Consider the following 24,135-nt stretch of genomic DNA (forward strand, 5'->3'; position numbering starts at 1 on the left):
ATACATTTTTAAATTAAAAACAACCACGATTATATTTTAAAAAAAAACTCTTAGACCGCAAGTCATTGCCTACTATAAATCACAACATATCAATTATATTAATTTGAGTTTGTAATCATTTATTATACCCAGCCTGTAATTATGAACTTATGATCAAATGATGTTAAGATTTCATAGTTTTGAATCATTATTAATCATTTTACCGAACAAAAAAATGAAAAAGAAAAATAAAAGAACACAAAAAGAAGTAAAATACATAGTATATAAAATAAAATAAAAATCCGGGGGAGACCATTAATTGACTTTGTGATTTGACGTGGTCCAATTCGGGTCCCTATTTTATTTTTACGCAGAGAAGAGCATTGACTTCACACTAGTGTAACAGTTTTTAACTAATGTCCAGCATGTGAATCCAAGAAAAATAAAAAGAGAGATTCCCACTAGTCTTTTTAGCGATAGAAACTAATGTCCCTATTTTATTTTTATCTTTTTTTTATCATGTAAGTCTTTCTCTTTCTTGCATGTCTCCTTTCAAAGTTTTTTTCAAGCAAGAATTCATATATTTAATGGAGTCGTCAATAAAATTCAATTATTAATAAAGAGAGAGAGAGAGAGAGAGAGATTCTCACGATTTCTGCCTTAGCATTCATGATTGCCTATTTCAAACTACTGTATAGCATGTGAATGCAGACTCACTTGCATTGTATCACAAACCTCTTTCAAAATCAGGTTTTAAAGCCATGGTTGGATCAATCAAGCATCAAGGGTGGTCACATCAAGGGTGGCTCATAAAATGAAGCAATATTGTTTTCAAGGGTGGCTCACAAAAATGAAGCAAAATCGTTGTAAAGCCAAATCGTTTTTTAATAATTAGAAGATGCTGTCCAGGATGTGAATCCAAGAAAAATGAAAGAGAGATCCCCACAATTAGTAGTACTGCCCCAGCATTCATGATTGTCGGTTATTATAATATTAATATTATTATAAAAAAAATATTAATGTCGGCCCATATTCATCATGACATGACATTATTGTAGCAACCTTAATAAACACGTTACATAATTTACTTAGGAATATATCTTTTTCACCATGTAAAAACATTCTCTTGATGACAAATATTTCGGGTTGATGTGAACACAAGTGTTCATAATCAACTATAAGCGGTGGTATCGATTGGTTGATTGGAAATAAAACATTATGGCTAGTGCTCCCATATTTTGATAGCACAACTTTATTAGCTTAAAAAAGCAGGTGTCGTGGAGGATACATTATGACTAGGCAGGGTGGTGAATTCTTAAGATTCTTTTTCTTCATTACTACACTAGAAAGTTCATCGCATCTACTACTACTATACAATGAGTAGTAACCCCCACATGTTAGGTGTGAACATATATGATTTGATTTGAGATATTGGTTTAAATTTAAAATAATGCTTCGATGAAAATATTATTTTTTAATTAATGTGGGTGTTCAGGTCAGCTTACGTATACCTCGATTAATTTCACGGGTCCTAAAGTTAACAACTATATAAGCCTCCAGTGATCCTAAGATTTGTAAGACTCGAATTAGTGATCTCTAGAGAACAAACCTAGAACCTGACCAGTTAAACTATAATTCTGAGAGTTGAAAATACTATTTTGTTAATACTGAAGTTAGCACTCATGCTTCACTAAGTAAGTTAAGTAAAGCACTCTTAAGATAAGCCGGATTAGCTCCTCCATAACCCAACATGCTAATGACTGGAACTCAAAAAGAAGGTGCTTTCCAACATGCTAATTGTTTAGGGTAAAAGAAGGGTGTTTTTGGATTGAGGAAAAAACAGCTACATGGGTAGGTCTCTGTCTTCGTCTGGCAGGAAATAAAACCTGAATCTGCGTGAGGTATGGTTAACGGAAAAGAAGAGATAAAGAGAGGCATATAATATCTCGGTGGAGGGGAGGGGAGGGGAGGGGTGTTAACACAAGGGGAAAACGCTTGGCTTTTCTCTTCATTGTTCCGGTCGGATCGGGTCCGGTCCAAAGCTAAATATATTGAACTAGGTCTGACCCAGTTAAAAAAAATTTATTTTTATTTTTTTTAATTGTGTTTTATTCAAAAAATTAGAAGGAGATCGTTTGATGATGTAGAATTTGATCACAATCCCAATTTTATTCTTGTCGGGTCCGACCCAGTTAAAAAAATTCAATTTTTATTTTTATTTTTATTTTTAATTGTGTTCTATTCAAAAAAATTAGAAGAAGATCGTTTGATGATGTAGCATTTGCAGAATTTGATCGAACAATAAGAAATATTTGATATCAATATTATTTATTTCATGATGTAATAGCAGTAGTTAAATCTATAATATTTAAATTAAAAATCATCAATATATATATATATATATATATATATATATATATATATATTGATGATTATTTTATAACCTCAATTTGAAAAGCATTCTTTTAACCAAACACATTAAACTACTTTTTGTTCAATCTCAATTTCAACCACAGTTTTAACCAAACATATATTTTTCCAAACCAACCTCAATTAAAAGTACTTTTTATAAAATAACTTTTTTCAAACCACAACCACAACAGCTACTACAATATCAAACACACTCGAAAAGCCGGATTAGCTCCTCCATAACCCAACATGCTAATGACTAGAACTCAAAAAGAAAGTACTTTCCAACATGCTAATTGTTTAGGGTAAAAGAAGGGTGTTTTTGGATTGAGGAGGTGGTGTGCTTTCGAAAAAGGTTTTTTTTTTTTTGCGCGGAAATCTTATCAAATGATGGCAGTTTGCGACGATGAACGGTATAGAGGCAATATCATTGTTTTCTAGATTTAAAGAAAGAAAAGAGAGAAATCAAAGAAGAAGAGAGAGAGTTAGAAAATAAAAAAGGAAAGTCTAAAAAAAAAGATATTTAAATAGTGAAACAACACAGTGTGTTGGCCTGTAGCCTGACCCGAGGCTCCACGCCTCAACTCGCAACTAATTGTACTCATCTATTTTATTTTGTTTATTTACAAAACTGCCACTAATCTTTTTATTTTATTTAGTAATTAAAAAAATTGAAATTATATATATAAAAAAAATCACGAAGAAATGGAAAGAGAAGTGAAAAATAATGAAGTGAAAAAAAAATAAAAAAAACAGAAGAAGAAAAAACTCCTAGTGTTTGCTCACTTTGATCGAACATGACTATATGATATATGTTTGTGGATTTGTTGTGCTTTGAAATTGCTTTGACCATTAATAGAACAAATTGGGAAATTAATACACATAATTAAAATTAATAAATAACGAATTAACACTGTCGTAAGAAAATTTGTATTTCAGTTATGGGGTGGTAGATGCCATGTTCCAAAGCATGGTCTACTGGGTGATTGGAGCCTTGGTTGGTTGATGACTCTGAGATTCTTAGTAGTTAATTCATGTTCTGTGGAAAATAGAAATAATAGGTGAAAAGTAATAGAAGGGTTGCGTTGTCTTGTTGATCATATGCTAAAATATGTTATTTGCATGTAATTGCAGATATGTTGGATTTTACAAGGAGCTGCTTTAATTGCTTGGCATATGAATGCACACAAAACTCCATTACTTACACAGTTGATAGTTACCCGTTGCTTGCAATCCTAGTCATCCTTGCCATCAATTAACCCTTCATCTATGGAAAATTAATGGAATGATTATAGAGAGGCTATATCTGGCCCATTGGGCTCCTATTTTGTTTTGGGTAACATGTAGAAAAATACCCTTTTCTTATTCGTTTGGTGAAAGCCTCAACAAATTTTAACAAATTATTCAATATATTATAAACAGTCATTAGACAAAATCAAAGATAAGAAATAGTCCTATTAATTCAAATCTCGCTTTTTATATTTTTATTTTTATTTATTATTATTCTTTTCTTTATTTGAATCAAAACCATCGATCTTACAAAATTGAAACTATTAATTAACCTCTCGCACTATATATATATATATATATATATATATATATATATATATATATATATATATATATATATATCAGGTAGGAGCCCAACGGGTCAGGGAAAGCCTCCCCAGAATCAATTTTTCATTTAAACTGTAATGGTTTTATGGGCTTACTACTAAAAGTCCAAAACTTAGAGACAATGAGACAAACTTTTTAGGGTCAGGACTTTTGCCAGTATAAAAATAAGCTATATATTAGGGTATTCGGCATGGGAGCCTTGTTTTAACTATCAAACTCGGAGGTTTGTTTCCTTCAACCTTAAATCTGTCTGAGGTTTGCTTTCTTTAACCTTATACATTAATTTTTCACGTTTCAACTTCAATTTTATTCTTCTTCTTTTTTTGTTATTACAATATTACGTACTTCTATCATTGTGTTTCGTTCTCTTCTTCTTCGTACTTCTAGGACATAACTGTGAAGATTATAATTGATTGTGTAGGGTGTAGGGTGACACTTTCCTTAAATACGTTAGCAAAAGGGTTTTCAGTTATATTTTAAAAGCAAGGTGACAATGATTTTATCTCTGACTTTTATATATATATAAGGTTGCAGAAGCCAAAAGGGAGAGATGTTGAAAGGAAAGGCAATCAAGATCGAAGATCCATTACCTGAAGATTTGATAACTGAGATTCTATCATGGCTGCCGGTGAAAGCTCTACTGCAATTCAAGTGCGTTTGCAAGTCATGGTATGCGATCATTACAAGCCAAGCTTTCATATCCAAGCATCTTAATAATTACTATGACAACTATAACGATATTGATACTTTCCTTGCTCAGTATTTCGTAACGAAATTAGGAGAACTTGCGTTGTATGAATTCTTGGTAGATGAAACATCTACAATTTTATCATACGAAGAACTGCGTGATAGGCCCATATATAATTCCTTTATCTGTGGTCCTTGCAATGGGATATTCTACCTGGACCGTTATTCTTATAGGGATCATCGTGCTCTATGGAACCCTGCAACCAATGAACTGAAAACATTACCTCCACTAATAAGGAAACCCAATCTCCCATCCCTTAGCTTTTATGCTGGTGTCAAGGAAGTTTTTGGTTTTGGATTTGATAGAGTAACTAAAGATTACAAGGTGATTGTTATTAAAAGTTGGAGCAAAACAAATAGCAAAATTCGTTATCCTTTATCAGTCTTTGTGTACTCATTAAGTACTGATTCTTGGAGATATTGGGGAGATTTGCCACAAAATTACAAGTTATTGAGCAACAATAAATGTTACATTTGTTTGAATGGAGTTTTTTACTGGTTGGGATCAGATTATTCTGGTGGGAAAACTTATGACGAAGCCATTATTTCTTTTGATATGGCTACTGATTTGATCCAAGATATGCAGCTACCAGACTATGACAAGCCAGCCAGGGAAACTGTTCTTTCAGTATACCATGACTCCCTTGCTTTGCTTACTGTTCATGATATCAAGCATTTTCTTGAGATATGGACATTGAAGGAGGGATGTTGGACAAAACAATTCACTGTTGGGACTAGTTCATATGGACGGATTTCACCAATTGCGCATTGGAAGAATAGTAAGTTTATCTTTGAATGTGGCCCTTGTAAGGAACTAACCTTATTTGACATTATTACCCAAGAAATAACCTATCTTGGATATATAAAAGATATTCATTCGTGCGAAGGAATTTTCGTTTATCGGGGGAGCCTGGTCTCATTCAAGGATAGAAATGAACACTGGGAAGCTGAAGCGCTAGCACAATAGACTCGCATAAAGCTGAAGAAAGCATCGCAATTCGCATGGTATGAAACAGTTTTTTTATCAGTAGAATTTAGAGAATTCGGTTTGAATATGTCGTTGACAAAGAGATGCAGAGTAATATACCGTTGATCCATGTAACTCAATAGGAGCAGTCATTCTCTGTTTCCTTACATAATAATCAAATAAGAAGTTTCTTTGAGTAATGAATAATGTTTTGTATTTTATTGTGCTATTTGTATAATTCTATGATTAATTGTCTTCCTCTTCTTGAAACGAAATCCCATAAATATAGTTGTGGATTCAACACAAACTAATAAATATCAATGAATGTGAATCAAATTTTCTACTATATTGATGGGGATACCCAAATTTTTGAATGCTGAATTTTGAGATCATCGAAGGAGACTGTGTGCACCATTCAATTCTTTGCTTTTGAGCATCTTACATGCATTGTAATTTGAAAAGGAGTATATACTGCAGGCATATGGAAGAGGGTTGATGATGATGTTGGTTGCTTGAGAAACCACCTTGCCCATATTGTTGCTTCAGGATGAAGGTAGCCTCAGTTGTAAAAACTTCAGGATTTTACTGGGTTTTTCATGATTATCTTAAGCTGAAGTGTATGGGCTAGGATTTAGATTTTATCTTCAGACTCGCTGTTTTTTATAACATGTCAGAATTATAGATCCTTAATTATATGAGTAAAAAAATATATGAAAAAATAAAGAAAGTAAGAGAATATACACGTGAGTGTTCTTGTTAGAACTTGAATGCTTGTATTTATATGAAAGCTCTTACTTGAATGCCTTGAATTATCTTGGAGTTGTTTGAATGTTTATTTATAGATTAAGGTGTTTATAGATCTTGATAACACCAGCTCATCTTGTTAATAAATATTTCAAGATGCATTGAGTTGTAGATGTTTAATAATAAGTGAATTTTACGATGTCTCATAATAACTAAAGCAAAGCAATCTCGTGATGAGTGGAGAAAATAAATATTATTGATGGAAAGACACTTGTGTTTATTATTGGTTTTTAATATTCTTTTTGTAATTAATTTGATAGGAGAAAAAAATAAATTAGCAGTTGTTTTATCTAAATAACCCGAATGTTCAACCATGTTGCTCAGTTAATGTGAAGCAACAAAACTGGTTCTGATCATTCAAAGGAACAATTTTTCGAATGCTAGTGCTATCACATGGTCGATATTGTCCGAGAAATTAAGGATTAATCTAATCTTCTGCATAATATTTGTGACTTCCTTTTGTGCCGCTCATTTCAAACTCGGACAAGGTGGAATACAATTTTTCTGACATTAAACTGGTTTATTTGCTGGACAATAATTTTGTTTTGAAAAGTGAATTTTGAAAAAATAAATTTTAAAAAGTAAATTATTTTTCGATGTTTAGTAGTGTAATGGAAAATAAATTGGAAAACACTTTCCAGTGTTTGGTTATGTCATGGAAAATGAGCTGGAAAATAACTTATTAATGTTTTATTTTTTCAAGTTTATTAAAATAATGAGGAACAAATCTTACAAATTAAAAGATTGAATGAGAATGAAATTGAAAAAAATATAATTTCATAAATTATCTCAGATAAAATAAATAATAATCAAAATAATAGAAATCAAATCTAAAAAATAAAAAAAAAAGATGAAGAAATTAAAATAATAATAATAATTAACATTTCATAAATTATTTCAAATAAAATAAGTAACAATCAAAAGAATGAGGACAAAATTTGATAGATAAAAAATTTCCCTTAAAAAATGATAAGGGAAAAGCAAATAATAATTATAAAAATGAGAACCAAAGTTAATATAAAAATTAAATTTTAAGAGATGAAATTGAAAAATAAATATTCAAAACAAAATATATATGAAAATTAAAAGTTTAAGGACCAAATTTGATATAATCAGCAAATAATATGATACTTCTAAATTTTCACAACTTCCGAAAAGTGTTTTCCGCCCAAATTTTTCAGAAAAACACTTTCTTGAAAACCAAGCTAAATTTTTCTTTGACTGAAAAGTGTTTTCCGTTGATCAACTTTATTAATGATAAACAAATATAAGAAAATTTGGAATGTAAAACAAACATAGCATTTTAATATTTTGAAAACATAAAATTATTTTAGTATTATTTAGAATTGTTAATTTAACAACCCAGCATCCCACTTCTCTCTTCCATCACTGTAGCGAACCCAACACCACCACAACCAGCCCAACGCCCTTTGCTACAATCAGCCACCACAACCCCATAGCCACAAACTCCAATTGAACTAACACCACTAGATCTGACTTGTAAACAACACCATCCGGACCAGCAACACCCCCTCTCTCCCTCGCTAGCAAAACAGCTCCAAGCGCACCTGAAATCAGCCACCCTACTTCTCTTATTCGATCTTAGAGGTCGTGACTACTAGGAGAAGGAGATTAGAGAGGATGAGGTTTTCAATTTAGGAATTGTGGTGGTTCTCTGATTAGAATTGAACTTATTCTTATTATACCAATTGCAATTCTTCTTGAGTTGCTTGCAATCTCGTTTCAATAGCATGTATTTGTTGGAGTAATGGTTTAAGTTGATGTATCAAATGGTTACTATTATTTTTTAAAATGTTTTTTTATTAATATATATATATATATATTAAAATAATAATTTTTTTTATTTTTAACATTAAGATATTAAAATAATCTGAAAATATAAAAAAAATTAATTTAAAATAAAAATAAATAATTTTTAAAAAAAATATTTTAAGAAGCTTAAAGTTGCCTGGTTTTTTTGAGGTCACGTGTAATTATTGCATCATGTTTGTGCTCCTTCTACTTTCTCTCCAATTTGGTTTCATTTTGGTGACCATAACAAAATTATTTAGTTTTTCATATATAAACAAAATTAAACCAATTAATTCTTGAGATCATATTAATCACTATATCGGAGAATTATTGGCTCTCGCAGATCAGATAGCCTTCTTTAATTTGAAATCAAAGAATTTGTTAATATTCCTTTGATAAATCAATGAGGTTCTTGTGAAATTAGTATATATTGAACAAGGTTTAAATTTTATTTCAAATTCATAATTGATCACGTAGAAGCTCATGTAAATATTAAAATTATTAACACTGAATCCCGATAGGTGTAATTTAACTAGTCAGATCTTAAATTTGTTCTATAAAGATCATCGGTTCAAGTTTTACAAACCTCAAGGCTACTAGAGATTTATATGATCATTAACTTCAGGACCCGTGAGATTAGTCGAGGTACACGCAAGCTAACCCGAACACCCACATTAATCAAAAATAAAAAAAAAATTATTTTCTAGAACGTCATTTTATATATATATATATTCTCAAACAATATTGTTAAAATAACTAAAATTTCATAATTGAACATTAAAAATGTGAAAATAAAACAGACACGGTTTTTATTGATAAACCAAACTACAAGAAAACAAATAAAGAACAAAACAATACAGAGCGACCCTTGTTCTAACTTCAATCCTCACTAACATCAAGAAACCAACTTAAACAACCCTAAGAAAGCCACCCAATATGAAGCTAACCCCTATGCTAGCACCCAAAACCAACCCAACTGACAATGAACCAGCAGTAAGACCCGACGAACCCGATTTACTATTAGTCGATGGAGCCTGCGCAGGACCAGCGGAATCCGAAGGACTCCGAGCATCCGGAGACACAGCCGGTGGAGAACTAGTAGGTTGAGGTGAAGAAGCTGGTGTTATGGGAGAATAAGGAGTAGGAGGGAGGGGTTTTGGTCTCACAGCCATGACAACGATTATCAGTTTCTTACCCTTATTGCAATCATCAGCATTGCCACTAATAAAAAAGAAAGGACCAGAACGATCAAAGATGAAAGTTGAGTCACCATCTGTTAAGGATTTTATAGGGTTCTTGGTGTTGCATGAGTTGTAATCATCTTTGCTTACTATCAAGACTGAATCCGATCCTTTCTTGTACTTGAAAACTGCACCATAAATAAAAGAAATAATTATTTTCTTTAATTCGAAATAATCTTAACATATAATTAGTGAACAATTCGAAGGAATTGAGCTTACAGAGAGTATCATTGACTTGAAACCTGTTTCTTTCAGCCCAGTGACTGTATCTCTCAGAAGGGTTTGTAGCCCAACCATCTTTACCACCAACATAGAATTTATAACCCCGAGAAACCCCAAGAAGAAACCCCAAGACCAGCATCACAAACAAAGAACCAGAAAATCTCTTAGACCCCATTTTCCAACACGAGAAAACAATACCAGAAACCCCACAGCAAGTGCTCAAGCAGCAACCCAAGTTTTGCTAGAGAAAGACTGAGAAAGAACTGATGGGGATTGAGGGTGTGATTGGTGTGAATTATATAGGGAGATTGTGATGATTTTACCGTTGTAAAGCATGAGATCGTTGGTGTCAATGCTTGGCTGGTTTTTGAGTCTACGTGTTAATTAATAAATATTGCATGCGTTTCAGAGAAAAAGAAGAAACTGTTATTTTCTTAATTTCAATAGCTAGAGAGTGATTAATTACACGTCTCAGCATGCAAGGGACTTAACGGTTATGAGGTTTAGAGGTATTTTACTGTAGATTGTTTTTTGCTTTTCTTAAATTTTCTTTTTCTTTTTCTTTTGCTTTTGCTTTTGCTTTTTACAGAAGGAGAGAACAAGTTTATGAATTGTAACGTTGTATAATTTTCTGAGCAAAACGGGTTTAGAAGAAGACAGAATTGGTTTTGTTGGGGAATGCATGCATGTGATGGTTTAAGAAAAAATAAATTATAATAAATCAATTGATTTTTTTTATTTTCTTAATTAAACTATCTTCTTGAAAAGCATTGAAATTCATTAAATTGGAATTTTGAAATATTCTGATTCATTATCTAAATAATTTTTTTTATCTTGCAAAAAAGGGATTTTTACGTTTTGCATTTTAAAAGCGTTTTTGAAAATTTTAAATTTTATTTTAATTTTTTCTTTATTTTAAATTAATATTTTTTAGTGTTTTCAGATTATTTTAATGCGATAATATCAAAAATAATTTTTAAAAAATAAAAAATATCATTTTGATGCATTTTCAAGTGAAAAGCATTTTAAAAAACAATCGCAAACACTCTTAAACAGTCGGAGTTACAGCTGTTACCATACAAGAAGTATTGATTTTAGTTAATTATGGGTTTCTAATTATTATTATTTTTCATATACTAATGATTTTAGCTAGCTAGGCTCTTCTAATGATTAAAAAAAACATGGAAAAATAATGATTATTTTTTTTCAATTTTCATATAGGAATTAATTGGCAGGAAAGAGAAATTAAGGCTTCCAATAATTAAAATCCCCCTCTTTATTATTGAATTGAATGTGTCATAAATTATCAGATTAAATGATAAAGTCTCACTTATTCTCATATTTGAAAAATTAAAGCTTCCAAAAATTAAAATTAAAGCTAGATAAGAGGATGTGTTGAGTGCCTTTTTCTGCAATATTGTGTGATCAAAAGGCAAGTAAAATAGGAGGTTATAGCAAGGGCATAATGGCCATCGGCCCAACTAGTCTGCCTCTTGGAAATCTCCTGCATGCATGAGAGGCAGGCTAGACACGCAGATGGCTAACACGGGATTTTGTGATTGAAGAGAAGTGAAGGTGAGATTCTATGTTTTAACTACTAATAATTATGATTTTATCACTATAAAAATTTCCAAGTTGGACTTTTTGAACAATTTAATAGAATTGGGATCAGCATGGAGAAGTCCGAACCTGGTAGGGACTTGGGAGGGGGCAGAAGCTATAGTTTTAATTTTAGGGACCATTTTGTAAGAATGTCTTAAAGATTTTGATAAGTTCTAGGGGGGTTTTCAAAACCTTTAAAAGTTTCTTTGGGTCAACTTTAATCACTTGAAACAACTTTAGCTATGAGGAAGATAATTAACTTCAAAATCTTGATTTTGTTCAATTTTGTATTTGCTTTTGTTTTCATGAATGAAAGAAGAGAGGTGAGCACCAAGTTTGATATTATGGTAGATTTTGTGTTTGAAATTAAAAAAAAAATAGTTATAATTTAAAAAAAAAACAAAAAAAAACTATTTTGTTAAAATTATTATGAAATGAATTCTTACATATAAAATAAATTTTTATGAATAAAAAACATATTATTTAGCTTTTAAAAAATTAAAGTTTGAAATGTAATTAATATGTGAAAAAACATAAATAAACAAATAATTGTTTTTCTATGTGATTGAGAGAGAAAAAAAGTTATCAATTTAATGAGTTTGATATTGAAGTAAAAGTGTTTAACTAAAAAAATAAACAATATGATATTTAAAAAAAAATAAACACATAAAAAAATATCTACAAACAAAATTACCGCAATTTTAATTAATTGAAAAGAGGTTTAGAAGGAGACAAAGTTTTGTTGGAAATGGCTGGTGATCATGATTGAAGTAAAAAAAATAATGCATTTCATCATTGGAATGAACTTTTTTTTTTAATTAGAGACTATAATGAAATTTAATTTGTAATTAAACATTAAATTAATGTCAAGAGATGCCTTCTTCTCGGATTCTAGCTACAAGAGCATTGAAAACCCACTTTAATAACATTTTGAAATATTCGGGTGAACGCAGATGGATTGGTATTTTAATTTTTTATACCAATTGTAGCATTAAATTATATTATGATATTGAAAATTCAATTACTAATTTTTAAATTTTAAATTTTTCACATGGATATTAATGTTTACAATTATTGCACCTTTCATTCCCCGTACATGCAGATCAAAGCTGGAATTCAGGTCACCATAAATCTTGTTTATTGTAATCTTAAAGTATTAGTCTGATAGTTCAAAGAAATTTATTTCTTTCTTGTTGGGAAATTTAAAATTGTGATGGAGATTATTTTTAAAATTTTTTTTATTTAAAAATATATTAAAATAATATTTTTTATTTTTAAATTTATTTTTAACTTCAGCACAATATTAAAAACATCTAAAAATATAAAAAATTAATTTAAATAAAAAAAATTAAATTTTGACTAACCTACATTTAAGCCGCAATCACAAATGAAATTATAATTTATTACGTTATAATTTTAAAACTAATAATTATAAGAATTTATTTTTCTAAATGCACTAAATACATTAGGGGATGAGTCATTAAGATGGATGGTTAAAAAGATTAAGAAAACATTATTTTGACCATAGTATAATTTAGTTGTTTTTACTTTTACTCTGCATGTTTTGAAAAAATATAATTTAAATCATTAATAAATGAAAAATAGACTAAACTATACAAAAATTTAGGATGTAAACTATACAACCGCTATAAAATTTAGGATATAAATTGTAATTTTTTAAAATATAAGGGGTAAGTGTAAAACCAACCAAACTAAAGGATAGCTAGGATAGTTTTTTCAAAAATTAATTTTAATTCATGAATAAATTAGTTGGAGAATACCGTTCACCTTAAAAAAAAATTGTATATTATTCCCTTTGCTATGTTACTATGAAATTAATATCTTGTATATTTAGTGGTGTTAAAAATAATTTTTTAAAAAATAAAAAAATATTTTAATGTGTTTTTAACTAGAGAACACTTTAAAAAAAACAATAATTATTAAAACCATTATTCTTATTTTTTTACTGTTCGACAGCTTTGATTAAGAAAATTACTTCTCATGCAGGGGAGATCTTTTCCATGGTAATAAGGGAGGAGTTGCATGTAGCTAAGAGAAACCATAATAAAAGGGAATACGCTACAATATGAGAAGGAATATTGATGATCGATGCTTTATCATTGACTTCTTCATACTATAGGATCCTCTCGTCCCTGAAAAATATGAAAATTGTGTTCTCATAATGGGAGGTAAAAAGTGTATAGACTTTTGTTCAAGTGCCTTTTTAAAGAGCTTTAAATTGTACTTTATTTGATAATGTATTAAATTATTATTATTATTTTTTACATCAAAATCATTAAAAAATTATTAATTTTATTTTTTTCAAATTAAATATATTTTTAAAATACAGTTCTAAATGTAAAAACAAGTGATGGTATTCCAACGTTCTATCCAAAATAATGTAAATAATTAACTCAGGTTATTTATAAATTCTAATTTAAAACTTAATTTTAAGTTTTTAAAATATTATTATGATGATTAAAAAATTATATTTCTTTACTAGACTTTTTATGTTTAAAAAAACGAAATTAAGATTTAAAAATTTCTATATTTTTAATATTAACATAAAAAATATATTATAAAATCATTATTGTTAAAACAACAAAATTGATAAATAAAGTAGCTATTATAATTGTAAAACTTAATCCATGAATCGATATAGAGTAAGATCTAAACCACAAATCAAAAGGATTGACATGAGTAAACCTAAAAAATTTAACAGAATCAAAATTATATTATTTTGATAAAAAATTTAAGTTTTAACTATATATGACTGGAGTTATTATATATTTTTTTTGGCCAAGTTAGTTGATTTTTCTTTTTCTTTTTTTTTTCTTTTTTTTTTTTCAAGATCAGCTAGGAGCCGGTTTAAGAATACCCGACGGCTGGATGGGGGAAAAAGTTACATGTTCAGCGACACCGTTCCTCTAAAAACCGGCCCCTCAATCACGAATCACCGAATCAAATAGCTGTTGAGTCTGTTTTCTTGATTTCAAAACCAAGAAAACCACAGACATCAAAAGTACTCATCAGTTCCCACAAACATTGTAAGATTTGCAACAAATTCCTCTCTTTCAAGTCATGTCATGTCTCTTCTCACGAGTTTCAAGGCCTTGAAAGAAATCCTTAAACCCTGCTCAAATCTTTCAACAACAACATCATCATCATCCTCTTCTTCTTTAACACAGCCATCATTCTCCCAAGAACCAGAACCAGCACTAACCATCTCAAGAAAGCCACCAAAATCCTCTCTTTCAAAGCAACTCCAACGTCTTGGAGAACCTTTTCGTCCTTTATCACAACAGAATGGCTCACTAAATGCAAGAACTCAACAACCCCAGAATTCACAAGGGCTTAGAAATGAAGCCCAAGTTGTAAAATCTGAAGATAGGCAGGAAGAAGAGGAGAAGGAGAGGGAGTTTGAGGATCTTGGGAGAACTAAATTGGGTCAGTTTCAGTTTGAACATACTGGACCCTTTGAGCCACTAGTCCTTTCTTTGCTTGGAGAGGTTCCTGTCATACGGGTAATTGATAATTATGCATTTTATGCTTCGAATTGTTTTGACCCAGTTGTTTATTTCTTTTGTAATTGCAGTTTCTGGGTTCAAGTTTTGTTTTTGTGTTGGAAAGTATGTGTCTTTTTGTTGTTTGAATTAGAAAGTTCACTTTTTTCTATGTTAAGGAGTTGTTTCTTCTTTTAGAAGTATGTTATGTGTAGTGCAATTGTTACAGAATTTGATTAACTTTGGAGAAGAGTAAATTTTGAATTGTAATAGCAAAATTGGATTATAGAAGTTAAGAACACGTAAAAAACTTGCTTAATTTACATTTAAGAAACACACACACACAGAATAGAGAGTTCTTTAATTTTTGGGAATCTGTGGATGATTTTTTTTTTTCTGCTAATTTTGATTGCAGGTTCCTGCTTCTATTAACTGCAGGTTGCTTGAACATCAAAGGGAGGGAGTAAAATTTTTATATAAGCTATACCTAGACAACCATGGAGGTGTTCTTGGTGATGACATGTCAGTATATTTGTTGTGTTGAAATATGTGATTTCTTGATAAGTTTTGTATTTCATATGTGACAGTTTTACTCTCAGATGATTATGCATGACCCATTTTGACAACAATTTACTGTCCTTGTCAGACACTGAAAGTGTTTTCTTGCCTGAGTCGTTTATCACTTGTAGATATTTGACCAACAATAATGGCATTTTCTTGTTAAGCTAATTTTGAGTTTATGCATGTATGGAGTATGCATTTACGAATTTACATATTATTCCTTGTATGAATACTCCTGAATTTTCTGGTGGGCTGATATCTGTTGGCTTTGTTTTTGAAAAAATGGATCAGGGGACTAGGCAAGACCATTCAGACAATTGCTTTCCTGGCTGCTATCTTTGAAAAAGATGAAGAATCCGGTGAGTCCATAACATTAAAGGGAAACCAAGTAGGTAAAAAAGGCCCTGTCCTTATAATTTGCCCCACTTCTGTTATCCACAATTGGGAAAGTGAATTCTCTAGATGGGCAAGCTTTAGTGTTTCTCTTTACCATGGGACAAACCGTGATTTGATACTTGAGAAACTGAAAGCTGGTGGAGTTGAGATACTGATTACCAGTTTTGACACGTACAGAATTCATGGCAGCATTTTGTCAGAGGTGGATTGGGAGGTTGTGATTGTTGATGAGGCGCATCGGCTTAAAAATGAAAAGTCAAAATTATATCTAGCATGTTTAGAAATTAAAACGAGAAAACGTATTGGTCTCACAGGAACTGTTATGCAGAATAAAATTATTGAGCTGTTTAATCTCCTTGATTGGGTTGCTCCCGGGTCTCTGGGATCAAGGGAACACTTTCGAGAGTTTTATGATGAACCTCTCAAGCATGGCCAAAGGTCAACTGCACCTGAAAGTTTTGTCCGGAAAGCTGATAAGCGCAAAGAGCACCTAGTGTCAGTTCTTTGTAAGTACATGCTTAGAAGGACAAAGGAGGAGACCATTGGACATCTTATGATGGGAAAGGAAGACAATGTTGTGTTCTGTTCCATGAGTGAATTGCAAAGGCGGGTTTATAGGAGCATGTTGCAACTGCCAGACATCCAGTGCCTTGTAAATAAGGATCTTCCATGTAGTTGTGGCAGCCCTCTAAAACAGGTGGAATGCTGCAAAAGGATTGTGCCAGATGGAATTATATGGCCCTACCTTCATAGGGATAACCCTGAAGGTTGTGATTCGTGCCCCTATTGCCTTGTTCTTCCTTGCCTTGTGAAACTCCAACAGGTGAAAGGACTTTTCTGTTTTCTATTTCTTGTTTTGTGATGAGTGATCGTTGGAAAGTAGACTTCCTGTCTATTTCCTCATACTCACTTTTGGATCCAACTAACAGATAAGCAATCACCTCGAGCTGATTAAGCCTAACCCTAGGGATGAACCGGATAAACAGAAGAAGGATGCAGAGTTTGCCTCTGCTGTCTTTGGTGCTGATGTAGATTTGGTGGGAGGAAATGCCCAAAGTGAAAATTTCATGGGCTTGAGCGATGTCAAACATTGTGGGAAAATGCAAGCATTAGAAAAGTTAATGTTTTCCTGGGCTTCACGAGGTGACAAAATTCTTCTCTTCAGCTATTCTGTCAGGTAATGCTTCATAACTTTGCAGACCTGCCTGTGGTGCGACTATTTATTTTTCTCGTTATACTAGATGTTTCTCTCATAGTGACATAATAAATTTGATCAACACATGTTTTTTTCTGTTCAGAAATTCAATATATAAATCTAAGAAAATAAAATTTTTCATCTTGCCCGTTGATGTATATTATTCTGTCATGAAGTGACTGTTTATGTAGTTAATATTTGATTTTGTAGAATAGCTGTAATAAATGATTTTCATAACTCCTATTGTTCGAGCATCCTGGTTTTACCACTTCTAAAGTTAAACTCTTTTTTTCCAGGATGCTGGACATACTGGAAAAATTTCTGATACGCAAAGGGCATAGCTTCTCGAGACTTGATGGTTCTACTCCAACTAACTTGCGTCAATCTTTGGTTGATGACTTCAACTCTAGTCCAAGCAAACAGGTAGCTTTCAAGTAAACAGATGACTAAAAAGTTTGTTCCCCAAATTTCTTGCAACTTTAATCTTTTTTATTTTGCAGGTGTTCCTTATATCAACTCGAGCTGGTGGGCTTGGATTGAATCTTGTCAGCGCAAATCGCGTAGTTATATTTGATCCAAACTGGAATCCTGCCCAAGACTTGCAGGCCCAAGACAGGTCGTTTCGTTTTGGACAGAAGCGGCATGTTGTGGTTTTCCGCCTTCTTGCAGCTGGTTCTTTTGAGGAACTTGTTTATTCCCGTCAAGTGTACAAACAGCAGCTGTCAAATATTGCTGTTTCAGGGAAGATAGAAAACCGGTATTTTGAAGGCGTTCAGGTACCCTTTTTTCAATGGAAGGGCTGGTGTGTGGGTTTCATATTTCCTTGGGGTTTTTTTTCTATTTGTACTGAAAAATTCAGAGTTTCTCCCTTTGTTTTGTTGGGATTTTCAGGATTGCAAAGAATTTCAGGGTGAGCTTTTTGGTATTTGCAATCTGTTCCGTGATCTATCTGATAAGCTTTTTACCAGTGAAATCATTGAACTACATGAGAAACAGGGAAAGGGTGATGGACAATGCTCTACTACAATGCAAGAGTTGCCTGAACTTGGGACCTGTTTCCTTCATCCTGACCAAGCAGCTGTAACAACTTCATCAGCATGCGAAACCAGTGACAATGGGAATCATGAGAGTGTTACAAGGAAGAAACCTGTTCTTGAAGAGTTAGGTAAGTATATTTGTTTGTATCTTCTTCTACTTATCATTTGTTTTCTTCAGATTGGTTAATATTCAAATGCACTGCATCAATCTATACCTCAAAATGTTGTTATAAAGTTTTACACTTAAATTCACATGGTATTAGATACTACTGCACAATTTAGCAGTCATTTTCATTCAGCAGTGATTTTTCTATGAGAATATTTTGGCATAAGAATAAAGCTATCTGTAAAAAGGTGCAAGTTTTGCTGCAATTGAGGTAGATGAGAATTTGCTAAGATGGATTTGTCATAAATGGCCATTGATTCAAGTTTTTTAACTGATATAGTTCTTAGATAAGAACTAAAATAAACCGATAAAACAAAAAAATAAACTAGAAGATAGTATGTAAGGGATGAAGGTACCAACCGCAAAAGTTTTGAGTGTTTTGTATCCGGAGAATTTCCTATTTTACTACTAGATAGCTTGCGGATTTTTTAAAGAATGTGCACGTACACATGCATGTGAGAGAGAGAGATGGTACAAGCTGTTCAATGCGATATAATTTCCTTGCTGTTCAGGTATTCTTTACACTCATCGGAACGAGGACATTGTCAATATTGGACCTGGAATTAGAAAGAACACAGAAGAAAGCATCCCTGGTAAAGATAGCATAAACAACCCTCCTGTTAAGCGGCGAAGGAAACCAGATGATGTAGGTGGGAAAAGGAATGATTTGCCATCCAAGGATTGGAAAAAGATCCAATATAGTCTCCTTGCTCAGTTCATGGGAATGGGGGAGGTTGAATTTAGCAAATGGGTTCTATCAGCAACCACTTCAGAGAGAGAAAATGCGCTTCGGGACTACAAGAAGAGGAAGGAGAAGATGCCTGATGGTTGAAAATAGCAAAATAGCTTCCCTTGTAAATTTCTACTCTCTGCATATTTTAGCAATATTGTACAGGTAGATAGATGTAAAGGAAGAAAAAGATGCTGGAAGTGAAAAAGCATTGTTTCATTTCCGCCCTCTGTATTAGCTGTTAGGTTGCCATCAATTAAATATATTAAAAGTTAAATAATGAGAAATTGTTGGCATTTCTAGCGTCCTTCCGAAGACAATAGATTCAGAAGATATGATTGACTTGTGTTTCAAGAGATTTGTATGGGATTTTGGGATCCTGGGTTGATTTTAAAATTTGTCCAACTGGCAGATGTGATTGTTCATCCAATTTCAGCAGAGGAATTGAAGGAAAACCTAACAACCAGATAATTTACTTTCTTAAGTTAGGTTTGTTGGACAGGGAACAGCAAGGCAAGGAGGCATGAGAAAGCTAGGCCATCACCATTAGGCACCTTCCATTAGACCAGTCATTGGTATGACGATCAATATTACACTATACCAGTCATTAGTATGACAACAAAAACAGAATTCCATTAGACACAGCACAGCGTTCATAGACTAGCCAGAAGCATGAGGCATCTATAAACACATCAATATTGTACTACACTATCAACAGCACTTCAACTTGCCTCTGGTTTCCGGTGCCGATGACCCATGTCAAGTTGCCAACTAGAACAAAATATACCAGAGGAGAGCAGAGGGGTCACACGAGAAGCCTTTCACGCAAATATCAAATACATGCAAGGATGGATTCTGTTTGGACCATTAATGTTGTTCTAGCTTAACACAAGCGGATCTCCAAAAACTGCTCAAAGACAGAATATGCGTGTGGTTTCTCAATTTACACATTTCTATAACAATGGCAGCTAAGATCTCCGTATCTTGAATCTGGAAACTGGCTTTGAAGGTTGAGAGCTGGATGACTGCAAAGTTCAATAACAATTGTGATCGGTAGATAATGGCTTGTTGTACAGCATTGTTATCCAAATAGATCAACAATACCTGTGATGAAACGGCATCTTGTCCTGATGTTGGTAAGTTGTATGTGCGCTCCACAACAGAACCTGTAAAGGCCTGTACAGTAGATGAATGATCGATTAGGGCTACATAACTAGGGCTACATAACTACTAACTACAGTTCACTTCAACCAACTGACAAGTTAACTGTAAACAAACCTTGGAACTGTCAAATGCTGGTTTTGAAGCCTGCACGTGTGTTATGGAAAAAACACATTAAGCAATTATGATTAAAAACAATGAAAAGACACTTGATAGGGTGTTATTATGAACCAATTAGTGACACTCATGATCATCACATCCCCCCCCCCCAACCCCACTTCTCACAAACACACACACACACACACACACACACATTTTAAGAAAGAAAGAAACATACCTGGGATGAAGTCGCAGCCTGTTGTTGTGAATTTTTGGGAATAGTGTCAGCTCTCTCCACAATGGAACCTATGATAGCCTGCATAGTAAATAGTAAGTAGTGATAATTAGCGAGGTCAGCTACTAATCAATTTGTGTTCATTTTAACTAATCGATGAGACAAGGATTGCAATTGCAAAAGGATACCTTGGAACTGTCAAATGCTGGTTCTGAAGCCTGCATGCGTATTTGAGGGGGAAGGGGGAGACATATTAAGCAGTTCAGATTCAGATACGTGAGCATTATCATGGATCAATTGATGCCCATCTGCCCAGTGCCAACCAAAAAACATATTAAGAAAGGAAGTCTATACCTGTGATGAAGTCACAGCCTGTTGTCTGGAATTTGTTGAAACAGTGTCAGCACTCTCCGCAATTGAGCCTGTGAAAGCCTGCACAGTAAATAGTGTGTAATAACTAGAAGATGCCAGCTAATAATCAAATACTATTCATTTCAACTAATCAACTAGACATGGTTCAGAGGTGCAAAAACATACCTTGGAACTATTGAATCCTGATTTTGGAGTCTGCATGAGCACCTATGAGAAAGAAAATAAAGATGCGTTGTTAAGAAGACTGTATATGCAAAACTGGGAATGCATATTATTGTGGAAACAGCATTTTTGTTGGGACAATCAAATTTCTTTTTTTGTTCCCTCCCAGAAAAATGCTTGCTGAAAAGTGTCCATTAACAATATGACATGCAAATTGTTCTAATCCCACAAGACCGTTGCAACATTAGCCTTGCAATTCTAGCATTTGCACTAGCATAAATCATCTTCCTATCAAACTTTACACAACAAACATAAAAAGCAAGGTTTCACTGAGAGAGAGCATCCATTACATGTTTCACCATTTAGAGAGATGTGAAAAAAAAGTGGTTTCGATGGAAAAAGGTGTCTCACCACCTCTTCCTAAAATATTTGAAAACCATAAACTTCAAAACAAGAAGTCAATGGTTGAGAGATTTCTCATAGCGCACCAGAGCCGCATACCCCATATAGAATAATCACACTTCACGTAATACTAACTTACAAGAAAGAAAGAGGAAAGGACTTTATCTCTTACATTTGATGTATCAGTAATACTTTGTTGAGGAAGATACTTATTTGATAATGCTTCGGCAGTTGTCTGCTGCAGTGGTTTCCTTATCTGTAATTCATATTAGTCAAGTGATTGAACTACACTCGTATTTTGTTAATGAAACATGGCAACAATATCATTGAGTAATTAATTCATCAAAGCCAGATACTAACACTTACCTCTGAATGAATCTGATGCGGAAATTGATTGAATTTAGCTTTAGGTTGTGTGTTATCATGGTTTTCACTATTACTTTCAGCTGCATCAGTTTGTTCATCCGTATCACTCTCATCGTCGTTTTCAGCTGCATCAGGTTGCTCAACAGCACTCTCATCATCATCTTCAGCATCCACTTCTTCATCTTCAGCTTCTAGTTCTTCTTTCTCCAGCTCATCCAACCTAGACATTATGCGGGCATATTCATCATCTTCAAATGCAACTTTTTTGTCATTATTCTTGTCATCTGTGTCATGAAAAGAAAAGTTGATATCTCAAATTTAGAATGGTGAATCGGTGATTGAATGTGATCTACTACAAATCATCAAAACAACAGCAGGAAATCTTTTAAACTGTAAGTATAAATTCTTGTGTAGAAAGCATGAGTTCTGTGTGCCAACAGAAAGCAGAAGCAACATATAACTTGAAAGTTACATGGACCAGACAATAATAATATATCAGTTCCAAGGTGATCCAAAACATGAGAATTTATCTTGTATGCCTAAAAAACTTTAACTTGCATTTGTCACTCCACCGAAACAAAGCTACTGATGAAAAGGTTGAGAGGCAAGAGACTAGCCTGATTTGGAATGTTTTTCCCAAGAATTTTCCTCCACGTAATCTTCCCTTATTTCCACAAGACCCTCCTTTTGCACATATTGAAAAAAAAGAAAAAAAAAAGAAGAAGCAATTAACAAGTAGCATAGAACATATACACATGTTCTAAAAATGGAATAAAAAATAGCATGCAAATCTATGAGTTTGCTCCAAACAGATATTGGTAGAAAATGGAAAAACTGATGCTGTTGTAATGTTTAGAATAAAATGCACACAAATGCAACACCTGTATCTTTCTTTCAAAAACTAACCATATCAAAAGAACACTTTACAGACTAGCTACCCTAAAATGAAATATTTTGGAGCACATTTGTATAGGATGACAATAAAGTATTCAAAATGTTCAGAAAGATCATGTACTGTAAAATCTATTCATGGTTCTTTCAATTACAAGCATGGATTAAGCCTCATAAAAAAAATAATCAAATTCTGCAAAACCTACAGCAGCCTCAGAAGCCGTAACATCAAAAAATGAAGCCTCGGCTTTAAGATCCTTCATATTTGCCATAAGAGATTCAACTTGAGAATCCAAAGCTTTCCCTCTCCTTGTCAAAATCTCCACAGTTTGCTTAGCTGTTCTTTCAGCATAATAACCATCTCCTAAAAGAACCTTCACACAAAAACAACACATAACCATCACCTCTAAATTCCCAATTTTCATAAACAAAAAAAAGGTCTTCCTCTAATCATCTATTTCAACCAAAAAATACGAAAGGATTCTCTTCTAACCCTCTGATTCAAGTAAAATCCGCATAAAACTACAACAGGGTTCTCTTATTATCATCCAATTCAACAAAATTCTCCATTATCTACAAAGCAAAAAAAAAAAAAAGCTTTGCTTACCATGAACTCATTAGTGTGTATCAATCTACCAGGAAAAAACGCAGCTTTCCCAAATGGCACCTATAAAAAAAAATCCCACAACAAAAACAACATTAACTACACAAGAAACTAAAAGATTGTTCACTCTCTTTCATTTCAAAAAAAAGTTCCTCTTCTTTTTGTTTTTGAAGGGAAAGAAAACAAGAAACTGAAAAGAACCCACACAAAAAACTATTGATTATTAAGTGATTAGTGATACTTGCTTACCATAATATCATGATTAAGTTCATCAGGTAATCTAGAGACAAGGTTAATAAGATTGGTGTTTTCAGTAACATATTCTTTGATACAGTCTAACTCTTTTTGCTTCTCTCCAATCTTCTCTTCAACTCGTTTCGCTGCCTTTTGTGCTTCGTTCACTGGAAACATTGACGCTAATGGCGTCACTGTTCCCTTCCCTCCTGCTGCTGCCTGTTCCATTTTTTTTTAAGAGAAATCAAGCAAGAGGGAGAGGGGGGGGGGGAGGAGAGTTTAAAGGGGAAGGGTTTTGCAGGGGAAAGCGAGCTTGCAACGCTGCGTTTTATTTTTGAAAGCAAACCTTTTTTCCCTAATTTTTCCACCCAATTTCTTTTCCACGTGATCAACTTATATATCTAGTAGGGGTATTTTAAAAAACCGACCAACCGATTAAACTAAAAAAACTTAATCGATAGAAAAAACCAAATAAACCAATTAAAAAATAAAAAAAACCACCCGATCTGATTCGGTTCCAGTTTAAAAAAGCTTAAACCGATTGAACCAAATCAAATCGAACCAACTTAATTGAATCTAAAAAAAATATAAAAGGAAACATCCTAAACCTAAATACCCTAC

At 32.7% G+C, this 24,135-nt stretch overlaps 4 protein-coding genes across 8 annotated transcripts; 2 read left to right on the forward strand and 2 right to left on the reverse strand.

Annotated features, from left to right (window-relative positions):
* The first annotated feature begins 4,147 nt into the window (after nt 1-4,147).
* Nucleotides 4,148-6,190, forward strand: LOC18106770 (putative F-box/kelch-repeat protein At1g12170). The gene is made up of 2 exons (XM_006372654.3): nt 4,148-4,260; nt 4,533-6,190. Exon 2 carries the CDS (start codon nt 4,556-4,558, stop codon nt 5,717-5,719), a length of 1,164 nt encoding a protein of 387 aa, XP_006372716.3. The 5' UTR covers nt 4,148-4,260; nt 4,533-4,555; the 3' UTR covers nt 5,720-6,190.
* Nucleotides 6,191-9,119: 2,929 nt separating this feature from the next.
* LOC18106405 (early nodulin-like protein 2) lies at nt 9,120-10,078 on the reverse strand. The gene is made up of 2 exons (XM_024588259.2): nt 9,796-10,078; nt 9,120-9,704 (listed from the first exon to the last, which is right to left on the reverse strand). The coding sequence occupies exons 1-2, from the start codon at nt 9,971-9,973 to the stop codon at nt 9,244-9,246; spliced, it is 639 nt and encodes a 212-aa protein (XP_024444027.2). The 5' UTR covers nt 9,974-10,078; the 3' UTR covers nt 9,120-9,243.
* A 4,215-nt stretch (nt 10,079-14,293) lies between these two features.
* LOC18106772 (switch 2) lies at nt 14,294-19,284 on the forward strand. 2 transcript variants are annotated; one of them, XM_024589278.2, is made up of 8 exons: nt 14,294-14,924; nt 15,319-15,425; nt 15,756-16,683; nt 16,790-17,037; nt 17,352-17,478; nt 17,556-17,831; nt 17,947-18,220; nt 18,771-19,284. In XM_024589278.2, exons 1-8 carry the CDS (start codon nt 14,487-14,489, stop codon nt 19,088-19,090), a joined length of 2,718 nt encoding a protein of 905 aa, XP_024445046.2. In that variant the 5' UTR covers nt 14,294-14,486; the 3' UTR covers nt 19,091-19,284. The 2 variants fall into 2 exon arrangements, with proteins under 2 accessions (XP_024445046.2, XP_052304492.1); XM_052448532.1 differs by having other exon boundaries at nt 14,777-14,924; nt 15,342-15,425.
* Nucleotides 19,285-19,512: 228 nt separating this feature from the next.
* LOC18106774 (uncharacterized) lies at nt 19,513-23,790 on the reverse strand. 4 transcript variants are annotated; one of them, XM_052448534.1, is made up of 13 exons: nt 23,530-23,787; nt 23,284-23,343; nt 22,883-23,050; nt 22,403-22,469; nt 21,786-22,069; nt 21,592-21,675; nt 21,021-21,062; nt 20,838-20,915; nt 20,672-20,701; nt 20,487-20,564; nt 20,267-20,296; nt 20,093-20,164; nt 19,513-20,013 (listed from the first exon to the last, which is right to left on the reverse strand). In XM_052448534.1, the coding sequence occupies exons 1-13, from the start codon at nt 23,740-23,742 to the stop codon at nt 19,957-19,959; spliced, it is 1,263 nt and encodes a 420-aa protein (XP_052304494.1). In that variant the 5' UTR covers nt 23,743-23,787; the 3' UTR covers nt 19,513-19,956. The 4 variants fall into 4 exon arrangements, with proteins under 4 accessions (XP_052304494.1, XP_024445048.2, XP_024445049.2 ...); XM_024589280.2 differs by lacking the exon at nt 20,487-20,564 and having other exon boundaries at nt 23,530-23,790; XM_024589281.2 differs by lacking the exons at nt 20,487-20,564; nt 20,672-20,701 and having other exon boundaries at nt 23,530-23,789.
* Nucleotides 23,791-24,135: the final 345 nt, after the last annotated feature.

Source organism: Populus trichocarpa, chromosome 17, assembly GCF_000002775.5.
Source record: "Populus trichocarpa isolate Nisqually-1 chromosome 17, P.trichocarpa_v4.1, whole genome shotgun sequence".
Taxonomy (NCBI): Eukaryota; Viridiplantae; Streptophyta; class Magnoliopsida; order Malpighiales; family Salicaceae; genus Populus; species Populus trichocarpa.

Coding starts and splice junctions, on each gene's coding strand:
- LOC18106770 (XM_006372654.3), top strand. CDS start 4,556: ATGTTGAAAGGAAAGGCAATCAAGATCGAAGATCCATTACCTGAAGAT.
- LOC18106774 (XM_052448534.1), bottom strand. CDS start 23,742: ATGGAACAGGCAGCAGCAGGAGGGAAGGGAACAGTGACGCCATTAGCG. Junction 21,676..21,785: donor CGCATCAGATTCATTCAGAG/GTAAGTGTTAGT, acceptor TATGAATTACAG/ATAAGGAAACCACTGCAGCA. Junction 20,014..20,092: donor AAGATGCCGTTTCATCACAG/GTATTGTTGATC, acceptor TGAACTTTGCAG/TCATCCAGCTCTCAACCTTC.
- LOC18106405 (XM_024588259.2), bottom strand. CDS start 9,973: ATGGGGTCTAAGAGATTTTCTGGTTCTTTGTTTGTGATGCTGGTCTTG. Junction 9,705..9,795: donor TCAAGTCAATGATACTCTCT/GTAAGCTCAATT, acceptor TTTATGGTGCAG/TTTTCAAGTACAAGAAAGGA.
- LOC18106772 (XM_024589278.2), top strand. CDS start 14,487: ATGTCTCTTCTCACGAGTTTCAAGGCCTTGAAAGAAATCCTTAAACCC. Junction 17,038..17,351: donor CTCTTCAGCTATTCTGTCAG/GTAATGCTTCAT, acceptor CTTTTTTTCCAG/GATGCTGGACATACTGGAAA. Junction 17,832..17,946: donor GGTATTTTGAAGGCGTTCAG/GTACCCTTTTTT, acceptor TGGGATTTTCAG/GATTGCAAAGAATTTCAGGG.